Source organism: Bombyx mori, chromosome 14, assembly GCF_030269925.1.
Source record: "Bombyx mori chromosome 14, ASM3026992v2".
Classification (NCBI taxonomy): Eukaryota; Metazoa; Arthropoda; class Insecta; order Lepidoptera; family Bombycidae; genus Bombyx; species Bombyx mori.
This window is the reverse complement of record NC_085120.1, coordinates 4640237-4668158: the sequence shown is the minus strand read 5'-3', so window position 1 is coordinate 4668158 and position 27922 is coordinate 4640237. Positions and strand designations below refer to the sequence as shown.

General features: G+C 36.9%; 2 protein-coding genes across 5 annotated transcripts in view; one reads left to right on the top strand and one right to left on the bottom strand.

Moving 5' to 3' along the window:
* Positions 1-27922, top strand: part of LOC101745477 (protein mini spindles) — a 43372-nt gene that overhangs the window by 4053 nt on the left and 11397 nt on the right. For 2 of the 3 annotated variants that reach the window (XM_012691332.4, XM_012691333.4), the window contains exons 4-28: positions 242-486; positions 968-1134; positions 6946-7184; positions 7918-8112; positions 9460-9640; positions 10026-10159; positions 10271-10391; positions 13001-13138; positions 13439-13646; positions 13931-14152; positions 14620-14857; positions 15829-15987; positions 16438-16657; positions 17895-18074; positions 18554-18723; positions 19348-19515; positions 20101-20218; positions 20553-20670; positions 21275-21512; positions 22228-22363; positions 23296-23486; positions 24981-25112; positions 25752-25858; positions 26415-26600; positions 27199-27313. In XM_012691332.4, the coding sequence (XP_012546786.2) occupies positions 242-486; positions 968-1134; positions 6946-7184; positions 7918-8112; positions 9460-9640; positions 10026-10159; positions 10271-10391; positions 13001-13138; positions 13439-13646; positions 13931-14152; positions 14620-14857; positions 15829-15987; positions 16438-16657; positions 17895-18074; positions 18554-18723; positions 19348-19515; positions 20101-20218; positions 20553-20670; positions 21275-21512; positions 22228-22363; positions 23296-23486; positions 24981-25112; positions 25752-25858; positions 26415-26600; positions 27199-27313 (4326 nt within the window). Of the gene's footprint in view, positions 1-241; positions 487-967; positions 1135-6945; positions 7185-7917; positions 8113-9239; positions 9386-9459; positions 9641-10025; positions 10160-10270; positions 10392-13000; positions 13139-13438; positions 13647-13930; positions 14153-14619; positions 14858-15828; positions 15988-16437; positions 16658-17894; positions 18075-18553; positions 18724-19347; positions 19516-20100; positions 20219-20552; positions 20671-21274; positions 21513-22227; positions 22364-23295; positions 23487-24980; positions 25113-25751; positions 25859-26414; positions 26601-27198; positions 27314-27922 lie in introns of those variants that run through there. The other variant, XM_062672017.1, reaches the window with a different exon arrangement.
* Positions 42-6472, bottom strand: LOC105841804 (serine protease inhibitor swm-1-like). Of its 2 annotated transcripts, none has more exons than XM_012691336.4 (4): positions 6316-6472; positions 4562-4747; positions 3716-3910; positions 42-1146 (listed from the first exon to the last, which is right to left on the bottom strand). In XM_012691336.4, the coding sequence occupies exons 1-4, from the start codon at positions 6377-6379 to the stop codon at positions 1136-1138; spliced, it is 456 nt and encodes a 151-aa protein (XP_012546790.1). In that variant the 5' UTR covers positions 6380-6472; the 3' UTR covers positions 42-1135. The 2 variants fall into 2 exon arrangements, with proteins under 2 accessions (XP_012546790.1, XP_012546788.1); XM_012691334.4 differs by having other exon boundaries at positions 42-1079.

Genomic DNA, 27922 nt, shown 5'->3' with positions numbered 1-27922 from the left:
ACTAGAAGAATCAGGTATCATAATTTTTATTAGAGAAAGCATTTTGATTTTCAAAATAATAGTTTTTATTTTTAAAACTCTCTGGATGCATAATATTATAACATTTCATAATTTATATCTTTTAATAACTACTTTGTAACTTTATTATAATAATATACTTTATAACTTTTCCAGTGTATTTTGTTAATCTACATATTCATATCATACCGACATTAACTAAAACAAAACAAAATATTTGCAGATAACCCTAATGTATATAGAAATAGAGAAACACGAAATTGTTGAAGAAGAATTATTGAAAGGCATGGAGCAGAAGAATCCTAAAGTGGTAGCAGCCTGTGTCGCGACTTTGAATACTGCCCTCAAACAGTTCGGCAATAAAGTTATAGCCATCAAACCTATGGTCAAGAAAATACCTGTACTACTCGCTGACCGAGATAAAACTGTCAGGGACGAGATGAAAGCCTTAGTTGTGGAAATGCACAGGTATGAGTGGAACGTTTTAAAAATATATTTTTGTATACTTCATTCTCGACAGTCTGCCATGTGATCAAGAACTTACCGAGAGATGAAACGCTATTTGGTTTAAGCGACATTTCACTTAATGTGCGACATTTATTTTTGTGGTTAATGTTATGCTAAATACTAATCTGCTAATACAAAAAAACGAACCATATAACAAATATATTATATTGTAACTATACGAGCTAACAAGCTCACAGTTCACCTGGTGTTAAATGGTTACTGAAGCCGATGGACATCTACAACGTAAATGTGCGACCAATCTTGAGATAAATTCTAACCCCCCCCCCCCCCCATTAAAGTTACAATAAAGCTTACTCCATTGAAATAGCTGAAGAAGTTTTTTTGTTACGATATTTATTCCAAATTTAAAACTTTAAATAGCTCCCCTGTAACGTTGCGAAATAGTCGCTTAAACCAAATAGCGCGTCGATGTTACTCGTAGATGGATAGGCCCCGCGATAGAGCCGCACATCGCGTCCCTGCAGGCGGTGGTGCAGCAAGAGCTGCGGGAGGCGTTCACCAGCGGCGGTGGCGGCGCGCAGCCCACGCGCTACCTGCGATCCCAACAACACAAGACAAGGGATGCCCCCACCGCTGATACCACAGACGGTTAGTATGATGCTGTAAACATATATTATTTTTTACCAGTGGTAGGACCTCTTGTGAGTCCGCATATGTAGGTATCACCACCCTATTTCTGCCGCGAAGCAGTAATGCGTTTCGGTTTGAAGGGTAGGGCAGCTGTTGTAAATATACTGAGACTTTAGAACTCATATCTTAAGGTGGGTGGTAGCTTTTACGCTATAGATGTCTATTGGCTCCGGTAACCACTTAATACCAGGTGGATGAGAGCTCATCTATCCATCAATGCAATAAAAAAAAAATACAAGTAAAACTGCGGGGCACCTCGTCCAGAATAAATGAAGTTGAACTATTCGTAGCTTTTCCTCCAAGAAATATTTTATTGAGATAGACATTGTATGTATATAAAAAATCTGCGGAATTGTACATTACTAGAGGTCCCACAGTAGTCGAAATTCGACTATAATTAATTGGAATTGTAAGTTTGTACACTATTATGATTTTATTTTATACTTCTATAATCACAAATTTCGCCAAGGCTACAATATTAAAAAATATTAATAAAGACAGTTTAACCACAGACGTCAAGAACAAAAGTTTGACAATAAATAGTATGCATGCGTGTGTGCGTCAAATACATGGTATGTAGTGTGCGTAATGTTTTATTTATTGATTTAATTATGTATGCATTCGCCCGTAGGATGCACTAGTCAAATCTTTTTGGCTAATTGTAAAGCTTGGGGGCCTCTTATCACTTATATTTACGTTACTATAGTTGAAATCTTCTCTGAAATACTAACAACTTTACAGGAAAGGACAATGCCCAAAAGTGGGCCAACTTTATGTCAAAACTATTTGTACTTGAAAAACTATGCCTTATTTTTTCACGTTGTTTAGTTTATGTATCAACATTTCTTTCAACCTGGCATTGTTTTCCAAAAAAAAAATTACTTAATTGATAACATCCCAAAACTATCCATGCCATAGTTTTTAAATTCGCCAATAGGCAAAGGGCTTAGCCCATACAGCCTTATAGCAAACCTATATGCTGTCAAACGAAAGAGTTGTTTGTGACTTGAAAAACAATAAAAAAAAAAAGCTAATGCTTATAATTCACAGGCTTCTTAGTTTATTTTTGTTCAATTCAATATTTATTGTAATAATAATTATTACTTAAAACCATGAATTATTTAATATTTTTAGATATTAATGATTCCATTAGTAAAAATATCAATGGCCTACCATTACTCTTCTTATTATATATGATCAGAGAGTTTCGGCAGCAACCCGAGTGAAGCGTCACTTGAATTTTTATTTTAATGTTTTTTTAATAGTTTATTGTGTAATTTGTATTATTTGTATTTGTAATATTGTGTATAAAAGGTCTGCGTAAACTCATGCTCAGTCAATGTGGTATTCGTCGAGTTGACGTCAAAACTCCCAAAAAGCAATAAAAAGAGATACACCGGCTTTTTATTGACATAAAAATATATATAACTTCGACAGACTAGGCTGTATAGGCTACGCTCCTTGCCTGCTTATTGGTGACTTTAAAACAACAACAACAATATCGTTGCCGGCTTCCGGATTTTCTTTTCATTTTATTATTATTATGAGGATATAATAATAATAAAATGTACGTAAGGGCTTATTTCTAGCAACATTAACCACAATTAACTTATTTAATACTGTAAATAATTATGAGAGCGATTATTGATTTCGAAGAAAACAACAACTTAATTTTAGCTGCAGAAAAAAACAGATTTCTCTTAAACCTGGGTGAGAATATAAAAATCGTTTTCTGAATATGAAACGATATTTCTTTGTCTATCAAATTAAGTTAAAACCATCATGACAGGACAACTTTTTTAGGAGCCCAAACGCCCATAGAAAATGGGCATTGTCCTTTCAAATTATTGATTTGCATTAACCATATTTGAACTTACAAATATATTATGAATATATATGAACCAAAATAAATATGAATATTGGATATCAAAGGATGAAAGGCCATTTGTGTTGAGTGACATTTTTGCAACTTTACAGGAGAGCCATTTAAAGTTTTATGTGGAAAAAATATCAACACAACACAATCTTCTTTTTTTTTTTCACTAGGTGGGGTCGGCACAGCAAATTTTTCTCTTCCATTCTCTTCTATCAGTCGTCATCTCAACACTCACTCCTCTCTCTCTCATATCGTCATTCACACACTCCATCCATGTCTTCTTCGGTCGACCTCTTCCCCCTCTACCTTGCACTACCATTTCCATACATCTCCTAGTCACATGCATCTACGCTACTACACATGTCATCAACACAACACAATAACAAAAACTTCTTCGGCTATTTGAATGTGGTAAATTCAATTGAAGTTCAATTAAAAACACTGAATTGTTGATAGTAATACCAAATAAAACGGACCTTTAATTACAAAGACAAATGTCACGTATTAAGCGAATTGTTGCTTAAAAGTTGCCTTTCACCCCTCAATATGATTACATAATAATATGTATTTCAAAATACATGTGTCATTGAATGCTCAATGTTAGCAAACAATGTATTGAATACAATGACCAAATTTGAAACTAAGAATTAAAAAAATACTCACAAGGACAAGATTGTTCAGGAACACATAAGCCGTTTTCGTCGCGTAAGTATCCCTCTTTACAAATGCAACCTTTCTTGCAATTCTTAGGATTAATCTTAACGCAAGGTACGGGTCTGCCTAATTGTGTACAGTTTTTCGCATTACAACCGCCGTTTGTACAATCGGAATACACTTCATCGGGACCGCATATTGAAGCTAAAAAACGAACAATGAAATTTAATTAAGGCTTGGTCGAAAGTTAAGATTATTATTATTATTGAAGTGAAGCTTCTAATGGGACTTTAACGCTACCGTACTAGAAAGAGACAGACCGACAGTGAATGCGTAGCACTCGAACGCATGCGCGTAGTATACCTGTTATAGGCCAGCGCGAGCGTTAGCAACGAGTAGCGTTCAATATTTTAATGAAGTATTTAAAAAAATATATATAATAATATGTATATTTATTTTTCTAACTATAATTTAACATATTTAAAATATTAATGTTGAAGATTTCGCATATATTATACACAGCATTCCCTATTATAAGAACAATCTGATTTAAGGATGAAAAATGAAGAAAACCACATTATTAACACATCGAAAAAGAAGTTTCACTTCATTCACGTGCACCAATTGGCACACGCACCGTTTTTTTTTATTGGATGAAATTTCCAAAAGGGGTCTCGAATTAAAAAATATAGTATCCCAATGTTTTGTGAACATGGTTGTAATTAATTGTAGTAACGGTGATGACGATAACGTTGTTATATATGTTGACAATATAAATTATAGTAACGTATCACGTTATTCCTTCTTAAAGTATTCGAGGCGATGATGATGTAACGACAATGTAAATCTACGTACGGCATTCGTTAGGAAGCACACATTTTCCGGTGTTTTCATCGAGATAATACCCATCTTTGCAATCACAGGCGTTGACACGGCAAGCTGAAGTACAAGCTTTTGTTTCATTTGCACCAATATCGGAGCATTTTCTGTTACAATTACTCCCACAACCGGCTCTTGCGTTAGGATCTCCTCCGCATGTTTCTATAAAGGATATTATAATAATAATAATGTTTTTATTTCAAGTAACCATGACTCATATAAATTGTTAATAAGACTTAGACCTATGTTAGTAGTTATATTTACATCACAATGAATTACTGTGGTAACATCCCATGGGAGATGGCACCACAGCGACCCATGTATATACAGTCCAGCCTGCTTGCGATCATGCTCAGGATACTGTTGGAGCTGGCCCTCACTCTGCTTACCAGATATTAAGGATATTATATTGTTTTAGTTTATTTTATCATCCCTTGAATCTATTAGGTTTTTGTTCTGCATCATCCTTGCTTCGCTGGTAGAGGATGCCGATGGCATTAAGCTGGGCAATTTGTATTTGTGTCTGTGAAGTTTCATAAATAAATATTTCTGCATTTTTAAAACAAAGAACCTTAAGATTTCAGTTCTGTCCATATTGTATTAAGATAGACAATAATTCCAAATTCTCCTGAAGGAAGGAATTATAAGCTTTGGGCATTATTACAAATGACCTAGACTATAGTCATTTCATAAATATATTCTCGGAGTGAGTAGGGTACTGCTTTTAAAAAAAAAAAAAAGATTAAGAGAATTTATTTAACCGATTTTTTTCAGTCTACAAAAATGTACTCATAACTCAACTATTATTAAGCCGTTAATGTCCATTTTAATTGCTATGCGCACGGTCCCACATACTTAGCTCAGTAAATAAAATTCAAATCTAAATTACCTAAGTAATTATAATAGTTGTCGTAGTCTTCAGATTGAACCGTAATATTGCTTTGGTGAAGCACAAATCGTGCAAAGTACAAGTCGTGCCTATATCATTCCCGTATCAACTCTCATGGTATTAATAAAATTACGGTATTGGGTATTATTTTTACCGGTTAGTTGCGAGAGACAGTGGTTCTAGAATAACGGCACCCCAGTCTATATTGAAAATTAATCGGGACTTATTATTTATCAATGAGGTCTTTTAGCATACATGTATAATGTAGAAATTAAATATCAATAATTTATTTTATTGGTGCATAGGGCGGATCAAAAAACACTGTCAAAAAAACTATTCCCAAATAAAATAAAAGGTGAACTATTATTTGAAATTCGTCGAAAGTTCCAGAACTTTACGACAATTTTTATTCACATTTTATAAATTTGAAATATTTGTTGTTATATCGGGATAGACATAGTTAATTTTTATGCAGCGTAAATATTTTACTAAAATAATTAAGAGAGTGTCTTTTCTAAGCAAACAGGTTTTTTTGGGAGGGACTTTTTTTGTTTTATCACGAAACATCCTGAGACAAACCACATAACTTTATTTTAGTGATTTATTTCTTTAATTTCGTTAGTGGTCTTCTGTTGAGTACTTTTTTTTTGTTACGCAATCTCGCTGCCTGATTTTTTGAATATAAATATGAAAATTTTCGGATATAAATATTAAACAACTTTTTTTAAATAAAATAAAGAAATTAATTGCGATGTCTAAATTTGTGCTGTATGAATATATTTTTTTTCAGTTTTCTCTAGTTACACAATTTCGTAAGAAATTTATAATGCAAGTTAAATACCTTCAATAGAGTCTGCCAGAAGCACATTAGCAATACAGGCTACAAACAAGAACGTCTTTAACATTTTCACCAAAGAATGGTTTCTGAAGTGCTTATCAAGGCTATTAACTGTTTTATAGTCGCCGTTTATACAAGTTCGTGCACTTGTACAAATATATAAGTACCTAAACATATGTTAAGGATGCTTTAGTAAACATTTAAATAAAAAATAAAAATATGTGGTGTCGTGGGACACCAGGTAGGAACGAAGTTCCTTCGGCTAATGTAGAATCGACACAATTTGCAAAAAAAAAATCGTGCTCAATTTTATGTAGGTTTTCTTGATTTTTCTCTGAAATTTTGATGATTAGTTTTTATTTAAGTGCAGGAAAGTATGTAAAAGTAAAAGAAAGAGGGAGAAAGAGAAAGGTATTATACACTACTCGCTTGTGTATGCGACTGTCGCGCCTGCGCTCGTCTCATTTAATGGTTTTATTCCACGCACTTTTTTCCACGGATTTTTTCTTACGGTTTACTATCACATTTTTTTCAGTTCGGTCGCGCAGCAAAATCCCTATCCCTCCAAGCCTGCCGTAAGGAACTTCGTTCCAAAAATCATTTATCATCAGTATATTATTATGTTTTTGTCAGGCGGTGCCGAAGACGAGGATGCAGATACTGGAGGTGGAGACTGCACAGATGTGGATCCATTCGATCTATTGGATCCTGTCGAGATTCTATCCAAACTACCTAAAGACTTCTATGATAAATTGGAAGCCAAGAAATGGAAAGATAGAAAAGAAGCACTTGATGCTCTAGAGGCATTGCTGAAAACTGCTCCCAAGTTGGAGCCTGGGGATTATGCTGATCTTGTCAGAGCACTCAAGAAGGTATTTATATCGCACTGGGACAGAAAGTTTGGTTTCGCTATTTACTCTCATAGAAAGTAGGAAAGTACTAACTATACTCCCAGTTAATTGTACTAATAGATTAACACATATGCTTTAATATTCTTCGCTCACGCGTAATTATCGTGATATAGCTGAGGAAAGATTTATTTGCCGTATTGGTATTTTTTGTATTTTCACTAGCATTTTTAATTTTTATTCACACCCACTCAGGGTCTTGCCACCTGGACCTCTTTTTTGGATTTTTATGGTTATTTTTATTTTTATTTTATCTTCAATCCACTTTCGATACCGTTCAACATGACTTTAGTGGGGAAACAAACAAAAAAATAATAATAATAATATAGCTACCTAATCAATGTGAATGTAGCAGTGCTAGTCCGTAGATGTTGGTGTTCACTGCAATACCTGGTACTCCACGTCGGCTATCTAAACGGTAGCATGTCATTGTTGCGTCATTAAGCACGTGTTTTTTTATTTATTGTTTAGATGGGTGGACAAGCTCACAGCCCACCTGGTGTTAAATGGTTACTGGAGCCCATACACATCTACGACGTAAATAAACCACTCACCTTGAGATATAGGTTCTAAGGTCTCAAGTATAGTTACAACGGCTGCCCCGTCCTTCAAACCGAAACGCATTACTGCTTCACGGCAGAAATAGGTAAGGCGTTGGTACGTACCCGCGCGGACTCATAAGAGGTCCTCTCATCAGGTGATCGCGAAAGACGCGAACGTGATGCTAGTGGCGTCGGGCGGGCGGCTGCTGGGCGGCGTGGCGGCGGGGCTGCGGGCCCGCTTCCAGCCCTACGCCGCGCCCTGCGTGCAGGCCATCCTCGAGAAGTTTAAAGAGAAGAAGCCGAACGTTGTCGCGGCGCTGCGGGAGGCCATCGACGCCATCTACCCTTCCGTGAGTCCGCACTCATCTGAATATATAGACTACTAGCTATACCCGTCCGCTTCGCTGGGCATTTAAAATCTATATATTAATACGTGAAGCAAAAACTTTGTGTCCCTTTTTACGAAAATTTCTTGGACGGACGAGTATGAAATTTCCCACACTTATATAGAATATAGAGAAGAAGTGCAGAATGCTAATATTTTTAAAAACAATACATTAGGATTAAGAAAACATTACACACACTAACGTGTATTTGACACAACACATATGTATAAATATCATAGACCTTTAAAGTAGGGACGCGACATATTGTTCTATACGTACGTACAATTGCAAATAGCACCCATTTTGAAGGCACACACAAACATATATCTATCTCTTTCTCACTCAGCACTGTAACTCGCAGGAAAACAATATAACAGCATTTCAGTGCGTACATAAAATGAAACATGAATATACGTAAATGTCTAATGAGGCCGAAAATCTGCCATGCTTAGCGCACCAAATGTCATTGTCACGTCAGTTCAGCCGTCTGTTTTGGGTTGTACATTATTTATTCATTTCCATTGGTTTCATACTTCAGTGATAAATATACTCTTTCTAAATTGTCAATTGTGAAACTTTTGTTATTCTTTAAAGTCTGTGGTAAAATTGAGAATAGATTGAATATTGTTTGTCTTTAATAATAAGTGTAAAGTGTAGTCTTGGTGAAATATGTGATTATAGTAGTATAATAATCTTTGACAATAGAACCAATAAGAATGTTCAAACTTATAATTTCAATTAATTATTGTCGAATTTCGACTACTGCGGGGACCACTACTTAAAATTATTATTTCTCACCCCCACAAAGATTCTCATCATTAACGCCCCCGCAACTGGTGTAGGGAGTCCAACATTCGTATAAATATTATCATATCCGTTAAGTACACGTATTTTCTACATGACTACCAAGTTTCAAGTCAATTGGATGCATGGTTCAGTAGTTATAACAGAACATCCGTTAAAACCGCTAGATTTATATATTAGTATAGATGTTACAAATTATGATTAAAACCACTTTTGTGATTTAATCTTGCGTATATCATGGTCATTTTATTATTTCGATAACTTTACAGGCCTTGTGGTGTACCGTAAAAGTAGTTTTAATTTGTATGTCTTGTGGAAATCGAAGAAAACATTTGATAGAATCACTCGATGATTACTTTAACTACCCAAAATTAAATGTAATGATGGAACAATACAAGTTGGTAGTAAATTCGATCTTCTAACAGAATTTAATGTAATAAATATGGATAGTATATTATTACTGATTGAATGAATGAACAAACAATACAAAAATTTACAATTTTTCAGACCAATCTGGAAGTAATAATGGAAGACATGCTAGCTGCGTTTGACAATAAGAACCCGTCTATAAAGGCCGAGAGCGCCCTGTTCTTGGCTCGCGCGCTGTGCCACACTCAGCCTGCCGCTTTTAATAAGAAACTCTTAAAGGCCTATGTGGCAGGCTTATTAAAACTATTGGAGAGCGCTGGTGAGTTTTATAGTTTACTGTCCCTTTGATAGTTTATGAGTGACGTCTAACAGTGTATAGATACTGTGCTCTAACTTTTTTTATGAATGAGGGGTTACTGGTGGCCCTGAGGCCTTCCAGTTTCACCAGGATGTGTGGACGAAGGTGTTGCAAAAGCTCAGCCCGGAAGGGTGGGTATTTGCTAACAGCTGCCTGAGCGCCTCCAAAGGAGACTTAACAACTCAAGAGCAGCTGCTTCGCGAATGAATCTGTCAAATCGTGCTCGAAGGACACATGAGTGGAGCTCTATGTGTAGACATCCTGTCCAGACTTGTTTGATGATGTTTACTCAGAATATTATGATAATGGTCTACTAATTATAAAAAATATAATCGATTACAAATAGATCCAGCTGTAAGAGACGCGGCTGCAGAAGCTCTAGGCACGGCCACTAAACTGGTGGGCGAGAAGAACATAGCACCGCATATTGGAAAGTTGGACAACCTGAAGGAACAGAAGATCAAGGAATTTGCAGATAAGGTAAATATGAAATAATACAATTCGGGTCCAGAAAAATTATATTTGTCGTTGTTCTATTATGTGGAATATAAATTATGCATTTATGATATAATTAATATATTTATATTGTAGGCTGTTATTCAAGTAAAACTAACAGCGCCAAAAGAAGCTAAACCAAAATCAGCTCCTGTTGCAAAAGACACCAAGACAGCTGGTTCCTCCCAGCCCAAACTTGTTAAGCGACCAGCCTCAGGTAAGTTTCAAACTGCAAATAGTAATTAATATTTTATTTGTACTCCCTGTAATAACTTGAACGCATCACTCACTGTTGTAATGTTTCAAATGAATCAAACATTTGTTAACCGAGACGCTTTCTAGTTATCCAAACAATTAAAATTATCCTTAAAAGTAAACAGTATGTCAATAAGCATACAATAGTAGTCATAATTATAAGAACTTTTACGCCTTAATCTCGAATACTTTAAAGATAAAGAAAATTTTCGGAAACAGCATAAAACAACAACAAACAAATAACAAATAAAAAATGCGAGATTAAATCTCAAAATTAGTCTTATAATTATAAGTACTTTTACGCCTTAATCTCGAATACTTTAAAGATAAAGAAAATTTTCGGAAACAACATAATGACAAAAACTAGTCTTAATTATGTTTCCTCCTCGCGTCGTTTTCCTCATTACTGAGGGTCGAGACTCCCCCGCTGCATCAGTTTCTCCCGTACGATTTCATTCCATCTGCTACGATCCTTTGCTTCATGAAGGGCATTGTGGAAATTGATGCTTAGAGAAGATCGTATTTGGTCCGAACATCTCGTGGGACTGCGTCCTCTAGGACGTTTGCCATCTACCTTTTCTGTCACCATCAGCTGTTCACGATTGTGACCCTCTTTACGAGCAATATGTCCGAAGAATTCCAGCACCCTACGAAGGCATATAGTGGAAAGTCTGGCTTTGATATGAAGCTCTCTCAGAATAGACACGTTGGTGCGAAAGGCGGTCCATGGAATCTGTAGCATTTTTCTCCAACATCACATTTCATAAGCGTCTATTCGGTCTCTGTCGGCCTTCTTCATTGTCCAGGTCTCCGCGCCATAACTGAATATGGAGAAAACTAGCGAACTCACCAATTTGGTTTTAGTTTTTCGCGTGATGTTACGTTCTCTCCATATCTTATGCAGCTGGGACATTGCATTTTTGGCCATTCCTATACGTCTCCTTATCTCTTTTTCGCATGATCCTGTGTTATTAATGTTAGATCCTAGGTAGACGAAGTCGCTCACGATGTCAAGGTTCAGCGTTCCCGTTAGTTCAAGGCTGTTGGTTCGATCCACAATCAACACTTTGGTTTTGCTGTGATTGACTTTTAGACCCAACAGCAAACTGATGTTCTCGATCCGAGCAAGGAGGTTCACCATCTCGACTTCACTTGCAGCAAGAAGTGTGGTGTCATCTGCGTAGCGGAGGTTGCTTATTTTAGTGCCACCTATTGTGACTCCGGCTTCCCATACCTTCACATGCCCGCCTTATTATGTACTCTCCATAGGCGTTAAAGAGAATAGGGGACAGGATACATCCCTATCTTACCCCTTTACCGAAACCAAAAAGCTCTGATGTGCAGTTCTCGACCTTTACCATTCCTTGATTGTCCAGGTATAGAGAGCGGATGAGGGCAACGAGGTGTAGAGGTACTCTCAGTTCACTAAGTACCTTCCATAGGTCCGACCACACAACACAGTCAAAGGCTTTACTGTAGTCGATAAAGCAAAAGATGGTGGGTGTGTTGAACTCGTAGGCCTTTTCGATCAATTGGCGAATATTTAGAATTTGCTCAAGGGTTCCTTTGCCCTTTACAAAACCCGCCTGTTCCTGTGGTATTTGCCAGTTCAGATAGTATCGAATCCTGTTATTGATGACATGTAACATCACTTTGCTGGCATGTGATATCAGTGCAAGGGTTCTATTATTATCGCACTTAGATAATTTTAGTTATAATATTTACTGGTGGTAGGACCTCTTGTGAGTCCGCACGGGTAGGTACCACCACCCTGCCTATTTCTGCCGTGAAGCAGTAATGCGTTTCGGTTTGAAGGGTGGGGCAGCCGTTGTAACTATAATTGAGACCTTACAACTTATATCTCAAGGTGGGTGGCGCATTTACGTTGTAGATGTCTATGGGCCCCAGTAACCACTTAACACCAGGTGGGCTGTGAGCTCGTCCACTCATCCAAGCAATAAAAAAAAAAAAAAAAAGTGGATCCCTTTTTTGTGAAGAGGTAATATGATCGACTTAGTCCAGTCTGAAGGACATCTTCCAGTTCGCCAGATGTTGTCGCAAATTCTGTGTAGGACTTTTACGGCTTTAGGACCCATGACTTTTATTATTTCCGATGTAACACGATCTGGACCAGGGGCTTTCCTGTATTTAAGCGCGTCTATAGCAGCCGTGATCTCTGATTCAAGGATGGGTGGTTCTAGCGTTAACTCGCACCAATTTGTTGTATCTTGTGGTGAGTTGCATTCATGTGAGTTTCTATAAAGATTCTCGCAGTAGTTGCGCCATCTCCTCGTCACTGCCCCTAAGTCTTGCAAAGGCGTACCATCTTCATGCTCATCTTCATTCAATTGTGTTTACGACTCCCAAAAACCGAAGAATATTTGAATCTGACGTTTTAAAGACCAGGATCTGTATTCTGTATCTACATTACAGAACCAAGATGGTTAACAGTAGTCATTAGCAGCTGTATTTCCAAAAGTCAATTGGAGTATTTATAGTTTTCGTTTTTCATAACGTAACTGAAGTATGACAACTAATCTATTTATTATTATTGAGAATGTCTTAATACAGCCGTAAAAAAGAGCAGTGCTGCCACAAAGAAGCCCGTAGCAGGACGAGGTCAGATCAGTCCTCCGAGGGAACAAGAACTGTCTTCTGAAGAAATAGACGCACGCGCTGAACAACTACTTAACCCTGATGTTATTAGTGGTAAGTTTGTTTGTTTTGCTAAATAATGATTACACTACCCTTAATTCGATTCGATACATGAAGATCATAGTACAATCATGAGGAAATTATATTATAAAAAATTGTACTATAAAACTGAGACATAGGATGCATATCACATAGATAACCGGTAACCACTTAACAGCAGCCGAGCCGTGAGCTTGTCCAACCACCATAGCACTAAAAAAAGGTACACAACTATAATTATTACTCCTATTAATTAATATTATCAGTATCAGCAAGTCTGTATCGCTCTATATTGTTATTGTGTCGTACCATCAGGTCTTGGAGACAGCAATTGGAAGACTCGTCTGTCAGCTGTCCAGTCTTATTACTCTACAGTACAAAGCTTATCTACAAACGACGCCACAGCCCAAGTACTGTATCGTATATTGAACAAAAAACCAGGTCTCAAAGACACTAATGTACAGGTTCTCAAAGCAAGATTAGAAGTATGCAAGTACATTACAGAGAATTTTCCGATTTCCACGTAAGTTGAATTTATTAAATAAGTAAAGTAATTGGGTAAATAAAATGGTTTTTACATAAAAAAAATTGTGTTGCCACTATAGTGTAAGGAATACAGTAAATGAAATTGTCCATTATAAAATAAGGCTAACTTTCCCATAATAGATTGGAATATTAATAAAATTTGATAAACAAATTGAAATACAAATATGTAATACTATAATATAATAAATAACAAAGTGAATTTGTGAAGCACTTTAAATTACACAAAGACTACAAAGAATATTAACATCAAACAACTTACAGAACTGCCGCAGATTTCATTCTCCAAGATGTAGTCACGAAATTGGGCGAGAGTTCCTGCTCTGCTCTGTCAGCCGATTGTCTGACCTCCCTGGCGGAGTCGTGCGGCCTCGAACATGTCTTAAACGAAGGATTGACTTTCGCTATGGACTCTCAGAAGAATCCCAAAGTTCAGTCCGAAATATTCAACTGGATGTCTAATGCAATCAAAGAGTTTGGATTCAAGTGAGTTCATCATCAGTATTATACAAAGTAGTCGTTTTAAGATAAAATAATATAATTATAATAAATATAATTTGTATATCTATTCTCTATTTATCTTTTATCTATCTTCTATCTATCTATATATATACAAATGAATTACTGTTCGTTAGTCTCGCTAAAACTCGAGAACGGCTGGACCGATTTGGCTAATTTTGGTCTTGAATTATTTGTGGAAATCCAGAGAAGGTTTAAAAGGTAGATAAATATGAAAATGCTCGGAATTAAATAAAAATAACAAATTTGTTTTTCCTTTGATGTGTCTCCCGTCGGACGGATTCCTTTTGTTTGTTTTAAGTTTATTTTATACATAAGTTCACGTCTTTTATTTATCTATTGAGGCACTACGAAGTCTGCCGGGTCAACTAGTAAAAAATTTAATAATTAACACTCAAATAACTGAAATAAGATTATGTTAAATGTTTTCGCAGTATGAACATAAAGTCGATAGTTGCGCACTCGAAGAAGGCTCTGTCGGCCACGAACCCCAATGTCCGCACTTCGGTAGTGAACTTCCTGGGAGTGTTGTCGCTGTACGTGGGCCCCGCGCTCATCGGACACTTCGACAGCGAGAAGCCGGCCACCAAGCAGCTCATCAGCCTGGAGCTCGACAAGTACGCCAACAGCACGCCTCCGACCCCCACCAGGCAGGTCGGCAGTGTCACCAAGGTAGCTTAGCAAACACTTATTACTCTTTCCTACTACAAGCGTCAATCTTTCCTCCAAGTTTTTTTTTTGCATAGAATGGTGGATGAGCTCACGGCCCATCTAGTGTTAAGTGGTTACCGGAGCCCCCACTTTGAGATATGAGTTCTAAAGTCTCGGTATAGTTACAACGGCTGCTCCATCCTTCAAACCGAAACGCATTACTGCTTCACGGCAAAAATAGGCGGTACCTACCCGTGCGCACTCACTTACAAGATATTCTACCACCAGTAATTACGCTAATTATAATTTTGCGGGTTTGATTTTTGTTAAACGATGTTATTCCTTCACTGTGGAAGTCAATCGTGAACATTTGTTAAATACGTATTTTATTAGAAAAATTGGTACCCGCCCGCGGGATTCGAACACCGGTGCATCGCTCAACATGAATGCACCGAACGTCTTATCCTTTAAGCCACGACGACTTCACAGTTAACATAACGACAAAGTCGTTCAGGCCACGTTTTTGTCGGTGATGAGGTTTATTCCGAGTATAAATCGTCTTGAAAATGCTGTGAATGCATTTTAGGTTTATATTTAACGCTAGCTGACCCGGCAGACTTCTTAGTACCTCAATCGAGAAATAAAAGACCTTTGTATAAAATAAACTTAAAACAAACAAAAGAAATGCGTCCGACGGGGGACACATCAAAGGAAAAACAAAATTGTTAATTGTATTTAATTCCGAGCATTTTCATATTTATTTAAACCTTCCCTTTAAACCTTCTCTGGACTTCCATAAATAATTCAAGACCAAAATTAGCGAAATCGGTCCAGCCGTTCTGGAATTTTAACGAGACTAACGAACAGCTATTCATTTATGAAGATAGAAGTTCAAATAAATAATTGTATCATTATCAGGAGATTAATTCAATATGGTATATTTTTTCAAATTTATAACATTTTAATAGATATATTTTTTATTATAATAATAGTCCGCCAGCAAAGTGTCGATGGGCGAGGACCTAGAAGAAGTATACGAAGACGCGACTGAGGACGAGCCGGCCCCCGCCGAGGACTCGCGGCCGCGGACGGACATCGCGCCCCTCATCACGGAGGCGCTTGTGGCCGAAATGAATGATAAGAACTGGAAGGTGATTAATAAAAAAAATGAGTTTTTTTTTACAGTTTAAGAGATTTTTGGGGTAAAAGACATCTGGCATATTGACATATTTATTTGGTCGTGGCTACGACATCGATGTCGAAGTGTCGCTTAATGATAAAAGTATTTTAAGTTAAACAGTAACTGACGACACATTACAATATGATGAGTATTTCTGATGAGTATTACAAAAATAACTCCTGAGCATGTTAAAAATAATCTTCAATAAATAGACTAATTTAAAAAGCTAAATAAATGGAGGACAGAAAAATCTTAACATATGTAAAAGAAAAATATAGTAAAATATAACTGGAAGTGGCAGCAACCTGTGTTGTCATCGGGACTTCGGTGACTGCTTTTATTGGATACTGTCTGTTTTTATTTTTATTGTTAAGTTTCAATATAAAAACATTGGTATTAATTTTGAATGTTCAACACTTAGGTTCGTAACGAAGCTTTAGACAAAGTGAAGGCAATAATAACGAATTCATCGCCAATAAAACCGAGTCTGGGCGAGTTGCCGCCGGCCCTGGTCGCCCGCCTGCTGGACTCCAACTCCAAACTAGCACAGACCGCTCTCAATATATGCGAGGCGCTGGCCACAGCGATGGGCCCTAAGTGCAAACAGCACGTAAGGACATTCTTCCCGGCATTCTTTCAAGGTAAATTGATTTCTTTGTTTTCTTCACAAATTCTATAATGCATTTATAAATTTGAAGTTGCAGTAGTTTGTTAATGTCTTGTTTTATAAAACTAAAAGTTATGAACTAAGAGAATGTAGTAAAATCTGATATATGTATTGTGGAAGTACTTTAATTTGGCTATCAAACCTCTTGAATTTACTGTTTTTTTAATTATTTTTTTAATACTGTATTTTTTTCAATAATATTTATCATTTACCCGCAAAACAAGTTTGAATATAGAATTGGGACAAGAAATATTAACATGAATTAAATCGCTTTAAATAGAATTTTCAATTTTGTAATCTTTCATGTGTATTTGTGGTTTCTTTTTATAAAGGAAGAATGTAAATCAAAGAAAACATTTAATTTTTTTGATTTTACATTACTGTATTTTTATCTCTTAGCCACATTCGAGACTGTGCTCCACTTGTCCGTCAGTAACCACCGTCGCTCTTCTATAATTTATAATAGATCACCATAGTGCCGTTGCTTAACGCAAGGGAGGCCAGAACTCAGAGATTATATATAGCGGCAATTAGGACAAAAGCTTATTTTGACCACGAGCTTGAAAAGTTACCCACACTTGAGATTAGAAAATAACTAAAATAAAAATAACCGTTTGAAACCTCAAAACGTTGATTACTAAAGAATACGCCTGATCACAAATTCGAAGCACGTTTAGATAGATGTATGTATGGTGTGGGAGGCTTAAACGACAAAGGGAAGATCTTCCACCGAGCGGGTGATATTTTTTTGGTAGACCGAAGGCCCAAATGTTTTTTTTGTTCCTACCTATGCTGATAGCCTTGAGAGGCTATTTCAGCTTCGCTCTAACGTATGTAAGTGAGCTCATGAGGCTCGAACCGGAGTGTTGTTAACACTGACCCTAGCAAGAGCAGTGCTTCGCAGAATTTACCACAGGATCGGAAACGCAACCCACTGAGAAGATCCGGCGAGAAACTTAGTGGTCTGTGTCTATGGGTTTATTCGCTCGTCGAGCCCTTCGTCGCAAGCGACGGGTTCAACGAGGACGGTGACCGGTGCTTGTGGTACCTAAAAACACCGTTAATGGATATCCGAATGTTGTTGTTTGGAACTTGTATATATGCGAGCTTATCTTGAAAATGTCGTAAGCGAGATTCAGGCATCTGTCAAATATCTTGTGTTCTGTGATGGCTACCCGCCACATATGTGATTGTTGATTTTGAACTTGCAGCCCTGGGCGACAACAAGCAGTGGATCCGCGCGGCGGCGGTGTCGTGCGTGGAGGCGTGGTGCCGCGAGGCCGGGCCCGCCGCGCCGCTCGACGGGGAGATGCTGTTCGACGCGCTGAAGGCGGGCTCGCCTGTACTCAGGGCCTCGCTGCTGCAGTGGCTCGCTGAACACCTGCCTAATGGTGAGGACCATTGATCTTGGAAGCCTCTCGTATCAGAAGATTTTAATATACTATCATTATCAATTTTTTTTAATGCTTAGATGGTGGACGAGTTCGCAGCTCACCTGGTTTTAAGTGGTTACTGGAGCCCATAGACATTTCTTTTTTTTATTTTTATTTCCCTTATAGGCAGACTAGCAAGACGAGCATACGGCCCACCTGATGGTGAGTGGCTATCGTCGCCCATGGACTTCAGCAATGCCACAGGCAGAGCCAAGCCGTTGCCTACCGACCGATATTTACAAATATATAACGTAAATGCGCCACCCACCTTGAGGTATACGTTCTAAGTATAGTTACAACGGCTGCCCCATCCTTCGGGTCGAAATGCATTACTGCTTCACGGCGGAAATAGGCGGGGCGGTGGTACCTACCCGTGCGGACTTACAAGAGATCCTACCCTACCACCAGTATTGATTATGAAATCGTTTCTATTTTAGTACCTGCCAAATCATTTCCAAGAGAAGAGCTCTCAGTGTGTGTGGGGACGCTATTCGCGTGTATAGAGGACCGGGCGGCGGACGTGCGGAAAGCCGCAGGGGACTGCGTTTTCCCGTTCATGTTGCATTTGGGATACGAAGCGATGCACAAGCAGCTTGAAAAATTGAAGGTTAGAGTTTAGTTTTGCTAGTATACTAGCCGTATTCGCCCGCTTCGCTGGGCATTTAAAATTAACATTATTATTTATTGTCGTTATTATTAGGGAGTCCAACACTCATATAAATATTAGCCTATCCATTAAGTACATGTATTTTCTACATGGATACCAATTTTCAAGTCAATCGGATGCATGGTAGTTATAACGAAATATCTGTAAAAATCACTGTAGATTTATATATTAGTACAGATACAGATTTTGTAATTTCTAACTACAAGATAATAATTAGATAAAATGGTCCAGCGCATGAGTAAATTTTTTAAACTCTAAATTACTGATAATGGAGTGCTGCAAATAGACTATTGGGAAATAGATAATCAATATAATTATGCTGTAATGCAACTGCAATTGCGTTTTTCCGTTTCTTATCTTTTGTTCGCTTATCATGAATTATGCATATATGAAAGTAATTAATTTATTTTGTTATTTCCCTGGATATTCTAAACATACGTAGAGATTTTAAGATTAAGATAAAAAAAAAGCAGATATGAAACATAATAATATGAAAATAAAGAAAACTGAAATCACACTGATTAAGATTAATAATAGTTCGTAAATAAATTGTTATTTCAACAGCCCGGCTCCAAAACAGTAGTTCTGGCAGCATTAGACAAAGCTCGTCCAAATTTGCCAATTCAACCGTTACCAACCAAAACCAAGAAGGAGGAGACCAAGGGAGTTAAGACCGGAGGGGCAATGAAGAAAGAAGCAGAAAAGAAAAGCGCCCCTGTAGGTAAAGGAAAGGTTAGTGTAATTATTATTTTCACGAACATGTGTAAGTACTTGTTTCCCTTAAAAAATTACCTGTGGAATTCAAACACTGTCCGCAATGTGCACGATCGTTTAGGAATAAGATCAAATGATTTGGCTAAAGGTCACAGTAACCTTGATATCTTTGAACCTAGACTCGGGCATTTGTCAAATATGTGAAGGATATCCTATTTAACAATGGCTAGTTATCAATATTTGTAATTTCAATTGTGTTTTCAATAGCCAAAGCTATGTACATTAATATGGATTTGGTGAGTGCACATATTATTTAGATTGCAATCCTGATTAGATCTAGGTACTACTTGTACGATTTAGCTAATATGGACTGTAATTATTGTAATTTGTTTTGTGCATCAATAAATTAAAATATATATATTAGGAACGGAGTGTGAAGTGGTCGCCGTGATCGAAATCGGCTAAGGAGAGTAGTAGTAGTTACGAGAACACAAACCTTATTGTCCTTTACGTCATGACGACTTCAATTTTGATTGTAGATGCATCTTAGTCAATGTTAAAGAGATACCTCTGTGCTATTCACTGAAACTGAAATTTCTCCAGGTGGTTAAACCGTCGTCGGCATCAAGTCGCGGTAAGAAAGACGATGAGGATTGTTCCCCGCTATTACCGAACAACAATGCCAAGAATCAACGTATTATTGACGACCAGAAACTAAAAGGTTTGTTTATTTCTTACCTAACTCTGATAAAATTATGTGTGTTTTATTAATGCAGAATTTTGTTATTGGTATTGAATAATTTAAAAAGTTTAAAACATTAATTAACTGTATTAAAGAAAATCCGTGTTATAATGATTTATCGAGTCCTTTAGGAATAACTAAAAACAAAAAAATTAATAATTTAGTAAATTAAATTAAAATGATATTTCACATATCAAATGCAAAAATTTTAAGAGTAGTCTAATTTTGATAATCATTCCACGAGACATAGCATAGCACATTTATGTTATTAATTGATAATTAAAAGTTATTAATTGATAATTTTTATGAGCAGTATTGAAATGGAATTTCACAACACCACGAGAGGAGTTCTTCGAGCTACTCAAAGATCAAATGGGCACCGCCGGTCTCAATAAACAACTTATCGCCAACATGTTTCATAGTGATTTCAGGTAAAAATAAGAATTTGCTTTTTGTTAGTGATAGATGGTCCATATGTTACGATATATTATTATTATAAGATTATCGAAGGTAATTAGTATTGCATCTTCATTAGTCTACAGAATAAGTTCCTTAGCTTCCTTCTAAGGGAAATATTACTAAAATTGATTAATGATAACTTCTTTCCAAACTTTCTTAATTTTGAAGCACAGAGGCACTAGGATAAACGCACTACACGCTCGCACTGACAAAAGCAGCCATTAGTAAGGTCGCTAAACTGCGCCATCTGGTGTCAGTGAGGTGTAACAAACCCGATTCCGTCGAAATTGTTAACATCAACATTAGTTCTGTGTTAACCTTTCACATTTCGACTGATAAGGGTGATCATTGGAACTATGGTGAAAGAAAGAAATATCATTAATGAATATGAATACTTTAGTACTCGGAAATTATTTTTTATTATGTTTCATTTTAATACTAGTTTACTCATTGAAATTGATAACACCAAAGCTTGTAGATAAGAGAAAAGGAAAACTAAAGCAATTGAGAAACAGAAGCAATATGGTATTATTTTTCTTTGCCCATAAATATGTATACATATTTTTTTCCTGCTAGATATCATCTAAAAGCGATCGAAGCATTATCTGAAGATCTTCACGAGAATGGTCCAGCGTTAGTTTCCAACTTGGACCTGGTCCTCAAGTGGCTGACTCTGCGATTTTTCGATACAAATCCATCAGTCATACTCAAGGGACTCGAGTACTTGTCTATGGTATTTCACCATCTCATAGATTGCGACTACACAATGGCGGAATATGAAGCAAATTGTTTTATTCCTTATTTGGTGTTAAAGGTCAGTTCATTTTGTCAAAAATATTGATAATATTTAATTCATCTAACAAATAGTTTTATCATAATTCTAAAAAAAATTAAGTAAATCGACATTAGATACTTTCCTGAAGAACATTAAAAATGTAGAATTTCTATGAACTAGCACTTTGATCTATAGATGGCAAATAATGACAATATCAGAATCATTTCAATCTCAAAGCAGACATGTGTTCTGGTTTGAACAGGAAACAGCAGAAGAATACAGAAGAATTTAAACTTCAAGCTCATGTCTGAAGGTGCATCAGACTATGATATCAACAAGAGCCAGTAACAAATTAAAACAAAATTTCAAATAGACTTAGAGAGATTATGTTTAATTCCCAAAAGTGATTATTGACAATGCTCTATTGTTTGTGTATGACATAAAATTATAGATTAAACTATCAAGATGATAACTAATTCAAGTCGTAAATATGTGAATCGAAACACTGATAAGTGTCGCGAATAGTTTAGATAGTAGATAAAAAAATAAAAAAATAAATTTAGATAGTAGATAAAAATAAAAATTACAAAGTAGAAGATAGTACTTTCCTGAACTTTTACTGTTTAAAAAATAATAAAAATCTAATATAATATAAGCTACATTAACAGATGTTTAATGTGCAGTGTTTTGTGATAAATACATTTGACTCTCACCCATAGTAAGTATCCAAAAAGTTTTTTTTTATTATTAACAGGTGGGGGATCCAAAAGATACAGTGCGCAACGGAGTCAAAGCACTCTTCAGACAAATATGCGTTGTGTATTCTGTTACAAAATTGTTTGGGTACCTCATGGAGGGACTCAAATCTAAGAATGCGAGGCAAAGAGCCGGTGAGCACATATTATATTATAATAACTTATAAAAAACTTAAACTCTTGTAAAAAAATATATCCTCTTACTAATAATTTTATTTGATGTTTCTCTGTGTTTTCCAAATATGTATATACATTTTCATAGAAATTCCCAAGTGTCCTAAATTGAAAAGAATTCACAAAATATAGGATGTAAAACCATATTGCGTAGATAGGAATTAAAGTTACTAGTATAAATATAGTTGGTTAAGGTCATGAGCCACCCGGTGTTAAATAGCTATCACAGTCAATGGTTACTAAATTTATATTTACACAACACAAGTATATCTGGTATCAGTATCATGTACCAACAATTGTACGTGAACCAACATATTCCGACAGATTTTTTTTAAGGGATTTTATGACCTGGTTACTAAGACCTTTAAGTCATGTCTTATTATAATTTATATTCTTATTTTTATGAAAAATGATTATATTATACAGTGAAATTAAATGAAATGATATGGGATGAAATATAATCTCAGTAAAATGGTGGTCACTTACTGAGATTTTTTCACTGGACTTTTTGGAGGTACCCGAGAAGTTACTTCCAGCGGCTTTGTTTCATTTTCCCACATTTGTGCACTTTCACAGATAAACAGTTAATAAACCAACGTTATTACACATTTAAACCTGAAGAAACACAGGCTTTGGAATGAACTACCCTCCACGATGTTTTCTGAGAGCTATGTATGACATATCCTTCTTCAAACGAAGCTTGCGGAGAGTACTTAATTGTAGGCAGCGGCTTGGCTCTGCCGTGACGGCATTGCTGACGTCCATGAGCGACGGTGACCACTTACCATCAGGTACCATCAGGGCCGTATGCTCGTCTGCCTACAAAAGACAAAATAAAACAAATCACACAACTTCACTCCTCGAGCTCCCGCTAAAAAGTCGTATTCCGACAGAGTGCCTGGAGTGCATCGGGCACTTGTTGGAGACGTACGGGTCGACGGTGCTGACCTCGGGCGCCGCCGCACTCCGCGAGCTCGCGCGTCACATCGGCGACCGGGACAATGCGGTCCGCTCCGCCGCCCTCAACTGTATCGCCAACGCCTACTTCCTCGAGGGAGAGAAAGTCTACAAGATGATTGGACAGGTGATTGTGATTTATTATTAACTAGTGGACCCAGCGAACTTTGTTCCGCCACACGGTTTGTTTCAAACGCATCAACCGGTCAACTTCAAAATTCTACTATAATTAACCATAAAATATATTATGTTTAGCTGTCAGTTGCGTTTTTTTATTCCATATCAGTTGCGTTTTGCTATGCCGCGTTTTATGTCACGTCCCATGGGAACGTGATAAAAAGTATCCTATGTCCTTCTCCTGGTTTTAAGCTACCTCCTCACCAATTTTCAGCCAAATCAGTTCAGCCGTTCTTGAGTTATAAATAGTGTAACTAACACGACTTTCTTTTATATATATAGATTAATTAATAATAGTTTAAAAAAACTAAAAAACACGCATTATATAAAGCGAGTTTTTTAATTTTTTTAAACTATTATTTACTTTTAATTTTTTAGGTAATTTTTTTTGGAAATTGAATAATGGAATAATCTTATCAAATTAGTGTATTGTCATCGGTCCTCGATGAATCTACAAAGTTTGAATGAAATGTGGCCGTTTAAAGTGGATCAAAATCGTGTCTAAAGGAGTCAGTTACAAACATACATACAAGTGAAGCTAATATAAAGCGTGTAAAAATCGACACTACTTTTTTCCTTGAGTAGATACATACTTAAGTTGTCTAATATAGAGGAGTGAAAGGTTATTATTGGTTTAAGCGATATTTATATTTGTAATCAAAGGTCCGTTTTATTTGGTACTGGCATCAACAATTCGACGTTTTTAATTGAAATTAAATTAAGTTTACTCCTTTTAAATAGCTGAAGAAGTGTTTTTCTTATGATATTTTTATACTTTAAATGGCTCGCCTGTAAAGTCACAAAAATATCTCTCAAACCAAATAGCCTTTCACCCCTCTATATATAGTAATGAAAGGGTAGCGAAAACAAACAAATTCAAGACCCCAAATTGAAAATACCTTTAACAAAGATATGTATACTAACTGCTTAATCAATGAGCTAAACTTATATAAATAAATCCACTTAAACGTCAAGTACGTTATAATAATAATGAATGACAATAAATAATTACAATGACATGTTTTACAAGATGCGAGGATGCTGCGCTTCTAAGTTACTAGCGTGCTCTTGATGAATTCGTCGACGTCGCCCAAAACACGTCATTACGGATCCTCCCGATCCATTAACGGTGCTTTTAGGTACCACAAGCACCGGTCACCGTCCTCGCCGAACCCGTCGCTTGCGACGAAGGGCTCGACGAGCGAATTAACCTACAGACACAGCTCACTGAGTTTCTCGTCGGATCTTCTCAGTGGGTCGCGTGTCCGATCCGGTGGTAGATTCTGCGAAGCACTGCTCTTGTTAGGGTCAGTGTTGGCAACACTCCGGTTTGAGCCCGGTGAGCTCACCTACTAGTTAAGGTTGAAATAGCCTCTCAAGGCTCAAAGCTTAGGTAGGAAAAAAAGAAGAAAAAAAAAAGATGAACTACTTTTTCATATTGCAGATATCTGACAAAGACCTCTCATTACTGGAAGAGCGCATCAAGAGAGCCGGCAAGACTCGCAGCGCTGAGGCTCGACGTTCCATGGTAGTTCCTTTGTCGGCTACAGGGAAACCTATTCTGCAGCAGCCAGAGGTAATTTTTTTTTTATGGCTTCGATGGGCGGACTAGCTTACAGCCCACCTGGTGTTAAGTGATTACTGGAGCCCATAGACATCTACAACGTAAATGCGCCACCCACCTTGAGATATAAGTTCTAAGGTCTCAGTATAGTTACAACAGCTGCCCCACTCTTTAAACCGAAACGCGTTACTGCTTCATGGCAGAAATAGGCAGGGCGGTAGTACCTACCCGCGGGGACTCATAAGGGGTCCTACCACCAGTAAAGTAAATATGTAATTATTTTTTAATATGAATGATGGCTTTACTATTTTTTATTAGGGTTGACATAATGATTAAATCTGCTAATAAAAATGTATTTATAAGCATTAAAAGGTATCTTAATTAAATTGGTTAATTCATTAATTATACAGATGTATACAACTAATTAAAATACCGTCATTTTTCCATTTTTATTCATTTTTCTTTGCGCCATATAATATAGTAACAAAAATTTCGATAAAACAAGCTTTACTAAGCTTGCGAGGTTTAAAACAATACTTGCCTTTACTAGTGGTTACCTTTTCCCGATTAATGAGAACTAATTAGGAAAAATCTCCAAAAACCTTACGTGAATTCAATGGAATATTACAATAATATACATTTATATCGAAGGAGCCCGAAATACCACGTCGCATGATATCAGCTGACACTATACCGCAGGCGGAATACGAGGAGGAAGAGGAGGAGGAAGAACAACAACCTCCACCGCCCGTGAACGTGTAAGTTAGACCAGTGGTGTTGCAAACAAAGAAACAATAAAAATAAACTTGCTGGCTTAGGTTAGGTGTAATTAGTTATTCGCCCGGCGCTTCAACAGTGTGGACTAAACTTTAAATTAAGATTTCGACAGGGTTTTTTGTAGAAATGTAGTAAGTGGAAATATAGTCAGGTAGCTACTTTGATTAATACTATTTAAGCTGCTTTCAGACTAGCAGCCTATACTTAGCCTATAATATATAGGACAGTATAGTGTTAATGTCCATAACAATGTATGGTGCGTGATATTGTTGTGCTATGAGCTATATACTATATGCTATTATATTATAGCGCAGTTTAAAAGCAGCTTCAGAGATAATGGCGTGTCATTATTTTAAAGATGTTAATTTACAATTTTTTTCTTCTTTTTCCTACCTATTCTAGTAACCTCGTGAGGTTATACTAGATTCTCCGGGCGAGAATAACTCAATAACAAAGGGGAAAAAAAACCTGTATGAAATTCAGGATCTTTCTAAATTTTTAATTAAGTGTTAATTAATTTTATAATTCAACTTACAGTGCACCGCTGGAACCGAGAGTCATTACCGGCCCGTTCGGTCTAGATCCAGACCTGATAGCACAGTTAGACGCAGCAGTTCCCTCAGTACGGAGGCCAGAACTAGCTCAGCCAGACTTGAAATTTTTGGACGACCCTGTGCCCGTTGGAGGCATGAGGAAACCCACCGTCCAACCAGTCAGGGCCAGGTATGTAGAACCACAACCAAATATTAATGTTATCTGTTAACTTAGTATATGAAATCAAATTCATTGGCAGTTCTGTCTTTCAAACTAGAATGCACTTTGAAAGAGAGATGAACAGTGGGAGACAGTGTGCAAGCCTGTAAAATCCACCGCTAAAACATAAGATACACATATTAGTGTAGTAACCTCCTGGGTTGATGAAGAGCTGTTCTAAGCCACCACACGGCCAATCCCTATTTTCACACCCCTATATCCTTGATCAGTAACTGGCAATTATCATGTAAGTTTGTCTGTTTTAAAATAAAGAGTTGTGTAGAGTAAAATGTTGTGTGTAATATTTATGTGGATATAAAAATGTTTTTTTTTTTGTTTATGTTTATTGTATAGTGGTTACCGGAGCCCATAGACATATCCAACGTAAATGCCGCCACCCACCTTGAGATATGAGTTCTAAGGTCTCAGTATAGGTACAACGGCTGCCTCGCCCTTCAAACCGAAACTCATTACTGCTTCACGGCAGAAATAGGCAGGGCGGTGGTACTTACCCGTGCGGACTCACAAGAAGGCCTACCACAAGTAATATCATTGTATATGGTTGCAGCATAGTGCCGCCGTCGCCGGGCCGCCCCGCGCCCGCGCCGGCCGCGCCGCCCTGTGCCGTCGACGACGCGCAACTCGCGGACACCATCCACTCCATATCCAGCCCCGACCTCAATGTTCGTATAACACATTATTTTACACTGTTTAGAATTTAGTTTCTCATCTGTATATATATCTAACCTAACTAATACTATATGTTATTTTCAACTACATAATTAAATCAGAAACACGATTGTTTTAGAGTAATTAAATCAAATAATATAACATAACCATGTACTAGCACTGTGACACTGGCTGTGAAGTGTGGATTAGTTAAATCCCAAAAACACTACAACATGACACTGGCATAAATTGCTGCCAAAAGAAAAAAAAATACACTGTTATGTAAAAAGAAAAGGCCGCAGTGCTCGCAAAATACTATTTCTAGTCCATACGTAAATATTCATTTCGAAAAATATATTTAAGTTAAAAATAATTTGAAGTATGATTCTTTCATGATCTGCCATAAAATTTCACTTTATCTTAATTATCTGCTTTTGTGCCGTGAGTGACTGAGGCCTACCTCTGATGGGTAGTAGTAGTAGTAATAAAGTCCAGTATGTAATGCCGCGTGGTAGATGAAAGGTGATTGCATGCAGCAGAGATGCGAATGTTGCGATGGATGTGTGGAATAACGAGAATGGATAGAATACGGAATGAATATGTTAGAGGAAGTCTGAAAGTGG